This window comes from Aulonocara sp. 'chitande type north' Nkhata Bay, linkage group LG12 (genome assembly GCF_057382095.1).
Source record: "Aulonocara sp. 'chitande type north' Nkhata Bay isolate Kocher_YH1m ecotype deep benthic linkage group LG12, A_spYH_male_GT1.1, whole genome shotgun sequence".
Taxonomy (NCBI): domain Eukaryota; kingdom Metazoa; phylum Chordata; class Actinopteri; order Cichliformes; family Cichlidae; genus Aulonocara; species Aulonocara sp. 'chitande type north' Nkhata Bay.
The window spans coordinates 26,858,064-26,864,063 of NC_141355.1; the positions used below are offsets into that span (position 1 = coordinate 26,858,064).

Here is a 6,000-nt window from a genome sequence, read left to right on the forward strand (position 1 = left end):
TATTAAATTAACTTAAGCAGTTTTTTATAAATATAAGCTGATCTAAAGGGTACACACAAGTGTCTTGTTGTGTTTTATTTTACATTTCATGTTATTATATTTCAAATGAATACATTTTCATTTTTTATTTGACATTAAAGCACTTTTCTGTCAATACTCATTTATTTCTAGCAACTATGCTTCTTTTTCCTCATAAGAAACTATCAACGTCCTATCTTCCTGCAATTTCCACCATTTCTTATTGTTAACGTAAACGCTTAGAGAGGTTATTCAAGGTTGTAACTCAGTCAAGCTGAAACGGATATGGCTCCCTTTTCTGATCTTAAGACAAAGCAAAGACAGTCACAGTCCAGCTGTGGCCTATTCACAGCCATAATCACAGTACATTTGATCAAACACAGCTGCTGAGCCTGGGGTTGCCACTGAGTCAGATTTTTCTGAGCATGTCTTTGTTTATTGTCTGTCAAAACCGCACGGAATAATTGTGCTTGAAAGAAGCTGTGAAGCTCACACTGGTCCGAAGTGTGTCTTAAACCTGCTGCACATAGGGTGTCACGTATTTAGACCACCATACCTGGACAAATCCTCATGACTCAACAGTTGTGAATACATTTTTCTAGCCTTCTTTGACAAACATAAATTGCCGAGTCCCTCAAGCAACTGTTTGATCAGCTATGAGAGGACTGGCTTTTTGTGGCTTTAAAGCTCTTTCATACCAAACAAGAAAAACAGATGGCAATCGAATCAAGTTAGTTTCAATCTGTCCAAACTGTATTTTTGCAACACAAAACACTTTAAACATGTGCTTCATGTTAATGCACAGGCAACTAAAAACTCACTTACACTGCTCTAATCTCTAACTACCACTGCTTTGTTCTCTAATTGTAACTCTAATCTCGGGTTATCTTAAAGTATATAAAGGCCATGCCTTATCAGAATGCAAAAACAGATAACTGCAAAGTGCACTTTCACATGCACACAAACCACTGGTGATGCAACACACAATGGAAACACTAAAGAAAGGTTTTGGCACTATTAACTCGTGTTAATGTTTTGTGTGTGAAGCTGGTGTGTATGGAATGATGTTTGAGGACTATAAGCTCTTCAGGCAAATACTCAGTGCTCATTCATGAGAGCAGATTCCAGCAGTGATCTTGAGCACAAGTGTCACTGCCTTTTATACAGAATCTATTTGGTTTGTGTCAAATTCTGAAGCAGCTGATTACACAGTACGTATAAAGCTGCAAGGGAAGGCGGTTCTGTAACAGCCCAATAATCTCCTTTTGTACAGCTGAATCCTTCTCAACTCATCGAGGGCATAAAGGGCCAGCTGTGTCAGTTTCATGAGAAGTGAAATATGAGGGTCTCGTTCCTCTCACCCAAAAGCAGTGAGACAAAACACTTATGTGTTCTATATTGCTACAAAAGTCAAAAGATTAAAGATTTATCCTTGATTAGGGATCACTTTAAAGAATAAAGTGACACAACACAACCAATATTTCTGCATGTTAACTTCTTACACTTTCTTTCCACTGCTGCCAAAATAAGGTTAGCAATGCCTAGTTGTCAAATAGTAAATCTAGTTTTCATTCAAAAAATAGTTTGTTCACACTGCTTTACAAGCAAACACACTTATGCAGTACTGTCATTTAAAAAAAAAAGGAGTCTTTATTACAGTACTTGATTGCCTGCCACTGATATAATTAATTTTCCCAAGGGGTAATATGAGAAACTGGGACTGTTGTGCAGGGCCGAACCATAAAAGCTGAACTCAATTCTGTTCAATATTAACTTTATCTCTTGATATGCTTCCTGGTGCAGCCCAGATCCAGTTTCTCATGTGGCCCCTTGGGAAAATTGATTTCCCACCCATGACTGGGATATATGATCACCAAGAAGGCTTTATTATAAAATGATCATACGAAAACATACACATGTAATTCTTACCCTTTAATAGTTTTGTATGTGGCATAAATACAAAGACACAAAAGGGTAAGAATTACTCAAGTTTCACTATTTCTGCATAAGCACTACAATTAAATGTTTACTGGATTGTGACACGCCAGGTTTTGATTACAAAAGAAAGCTGCAATTTTCTTTTTCCTTTTTTCTATCAACAGTATTAGAATTTTATTTGAGTTAAAAGACTGAACGCAACCTTCAGTTAGTTCTTGCTACTGTACAAAATGTACAAAAGGACAAAACGTATAATAAAGGTAATTAAGGTCATCAGCTGACTGTTATGTGTACACTGAATCTGCACTGAGACCAAATACAAACATCACACACAAGATCACCTGACCACACACACCTCTTCCTTGTACCTTATCCAATGACTTATCTACTAGCCTCTGGGCATCTCGCTAGCACAACACTGCCTGTCTGGCGTTACAGTCATAAGGTTGCCAATGCTGCAATTAGACACCATCACAGGCTCAAATCAAGACAAAGAAACACTACTATTCAAGACAATAAGCAAAACGTTCAAGTTCATATGCAAGGATGTGGTTTGGTTAAAAGATTTAAACCAAAGTAATAATTCTAATGTTTTTGTTTTTATTTAATTCTACCAAAACAACCCAACAACAATGAATGGTACTATTCTAAAACAGCACGTACAAATCATGTACACTTCCACACATACCCTGCATTGTTACTGACTGCAGTGATGCTCTTAACGCCAGTCTTCAGTAAACTGTTGATGAGATTCTCCGGAATTCCGCATAATCCAAAGCCTGAGGTGGAATACAAAAAAGTAAGCGTTGCAAACAAGAATCACTGTGAGAAAAGAAAAACGATACACATTTAAACACTACTTTAAATAAAACTGCCAAAAGTATGTATCAGTGTATTTACGTTGTAAGTAAATGTTATGACTTTGTGTTTTATCTTCACTTGTTCAGCTGATGTCTGTGCATTTACTGCCATCGCTAATTTCCTTATATTTTGCTAGGAAACAATAAGAAATGTCTAATCCAGTTAATTGGCTTAAAGCATAAAAAACATTTCTCTGAAAATGCTCAGAGAAATGAAAACGAATGAAAAAGCAGCCGATGTCCAAAGAAAACTTTAAAAGACCTTCAGAAAGCCTGGAGAACAATTGATTAAGACCAGTTACAAAATTACAATTAAGTGCTGTATGCTTAAGTGGTTAAGTGTTAACCAGATATTTTAGGCCAATTCGTTCATAGCAATGTGAGAATTAGGTTGTGATTTGAACTGTGATTCAGTGCTCTCCTCATGGACTTTGGATCAAAGTCCAAAGATACCCCGGCCTTTGATGACACAGTTGAGCTACATGGTGTGAAGGAATTTTATTCGCAAACATATATTTAAGACATTTTAAGATCATATAAGGACCTTAAAATGTCTTAAATACACATTTATATCTAAGGATTAGGGACATGCCAGATTTGGACAGTAAACTAATACAAAAACAATGATCTTGTTAACTATGTCAAACCACACAGAAAAACCAAAGTGCAATCAGCTTGGATCAAGTCCAGGTATTTCTAGACTTGTTTAGAAATATTCTTATATTGCACTGAGGGAAGGTTCATCTGCTTTTCTCTTAGACAGAAGTGCGTCACAATGGAAAACATTTAACAATGTCACTGTGAACAGGACTATAAATAAGATCAGTGGATTGCACTCAGTGTGTGGATGATACTCAACCAGCATTCTACAGACAGTTTGGAATCACTTCATTGCAAATTAGACATTACATTTATTCTAATGAATTCACCTGCCACTTTCTTACGTGCATGCGTTCAACCGCTCATTAACACAAATATCTAATCAGCCAATCAAATGTCAGCTGCTAAGTGCATTTAAGATGACACACTGAAGTTCAAACCAAGAATCAGCCTGGGTAAGAACGGTGATTTAAGTGATTTTGAATGCATGGTTGTTGGTGCCAGACAGGTTGATCTGAGTAATTTAGAAACGGCTGATCTACCATCTACCAGTATTGTTCCACACAACCATCTCTAGGGTTTAAAGAAAATATCCATTGGTTGCCCAGTGGTTCAACAAAAGCTGGATAACAGAAGACTGAAAAAACATTCTCTAGTCTGATGAGTCTCCTAACAATTGGATGGTAGAGTCAGAAAAAAAGATAACCATGGATCTATCCTGTGTATTAACAGCTCAGGCTGGTGGTGGTATAATATTGTGGAAAATATTATCTTGTCACATTTTAGGGCCCTTGGTATACCAACAGTGCACCATTTAAATGCCACAAGATACAGGAATATTATTGTTGTTGACTGTGTCCACCCCTTTACGACCACAGGTCTTCTGATAGCTGCTTCCAGCATGAGAACAAACAATGTCACAAAGTTCAAATGACCTATAACTGCGTTCTTGAACATGACAATGAGTACTCATCACTGTAACCAAATAGCCTCCACAGTTAGTAGAGCACTTTTGGGATGTGATGGAATGAGAGATTTGCATCACGGATGTGGAGCATGTTTTTGTTTCCAGCACCTTGATGAGTCTATGCCATGAAGAAAAATGAAGCTATAAGAAACAGTAATACCAAGGTGTACCTCATAGCATCCAGTGAGTGTATGTAAATATAAAGCATAACATACTGTTAGGTGAACAAAATCATCATAAACCAAGAAGTCCTATCTGACATTGTTACAACATGTTTGTGAAAGTACTATACATTACCTCCCACAAGAATGGTAGCTCCATTATGGATATCTTTAACTGCTTCTACAGGATCCGAGTAGAACTTTGAATTTTTCTGACTTGATGTGGAAAAGTAAGAGCCACAGGTCTGTAGAAAGCACAAGAGCATGAAATACAGCAAATTTGCATTCATAAAAAATGCTGTTTCCGCAACACCAAAACAAACAAACATGTAAATTCTAAATAGAAGCACAAAAAAATAAAGGCTTAAAACCTAATGACCTGCTTGCACAGTTCAAATCCAATTTATTCTGTAGAAGAAAGGAAAAGTAAACCTAACTGCTGAACAAATCCTGCAACAAATGCAGGTGAGATTATGATAGCGCACAGCCAAGAGCCAAAAACCAACAGTCAGCAGAGGATTCAGGTTTAAAATCATGTGTTTAAAACCCTGTGTCAGGCCAATGCGAGCTGCTGTCTTTTGTAAATTCTCATATCTCAGACAGTAGTTAAACGCAAGTTCAACCATGAAGGGCAGTTAAAATCTAAGCTATCACGCAGATTGCTGCAATCACACTGTGTGGGTGATAATTAACTAGCATTCAAGAGAAAGCTTAAGTTCACAATGTTCTTGTCATTACACACAAATACATTGTTAAAAATAATCTTTTTTATTAGTTAACAAAACGAGCTTCACATTTAACGACTCTATAATATTGGAACATGTTTTTGAAAGTTTTCCGCACTGAATAAAACGTGTGGCAGGTGTTTAGACCTAAATCTATGATTACTTGGTGTTGAGTTACGCGCACTTGTGATCATCCAACTACACATACCTTAGTCAGATCAAATAACCTGATTCGCTTTATTCATGCATTTCTAGATCTTAGCAGCAGTTTTTGAAAGGATTGGCAAATGTGTTGTATTGCGCGTATCCGCAAGGTTGTGCGCCCTGCAGGCTGAGGTCAGCCCACAATAACACATAAACGCAAACTGAAACAGTATAAACGACGCGAAGCTTGGTTCATAGTTTCATTCCAAATGTAACCAATACTTTAATGACAGTTGAATTATTATATTTTACTACTGTCGTCTCTTTTTTTGCAGCAACATCATCTCAACACTCCTACAACAGGTGTAACGTCGCTGTTGTTATACTGACCTTGCTCATTTGGTGGATGGCGAAGTTTATTTTGGTTCTGTGGTGGGTTTTCAAGAGTATATTTTCCGCTCTGCACAAAGCTTTGAGGGCCGCCATGATTTGGAGCTACAAACTTGGGGTGGGCGGAGATGCAGGGTGAGCGCTGACTGGATCTTTAACCGAGCTAGCTGAGGGTCACAAAATATGGCTACACGCAA

General features: G+C 37.4%; 1 protein-coding gene across 1 annotated transcript in view; it reads right to left on the minus strand.

The window, feature by feature from the left end:
* Positions 1-6,000, minus strand: part of oxct1a (3-oxoacid CoA transferase 1a) — a 53,645-nt gene extending 47,645 nt beyond the window's left edge. Inside the window, exons 1-3 of the mRNA XM_086314692.1 lie at positions 5,804-6,000; positions 4,681-4,789; positions 2,645-2,735 (exon numbers count right to left, since the gene is read on the minus strand). Of these exons, the coding sequence (XP_086170818.1) occupies positions 2,645-2,735; positions 4,681-4,789; positions 5,804-5,899 (296 nt within the window). The 5' untranslated portion in view covers positions 5,900-6,000. The remainder of the gene's footprint in view (positions 1-2,644; positions 2,736-4,680; positions 4,790-5,803) is intronic.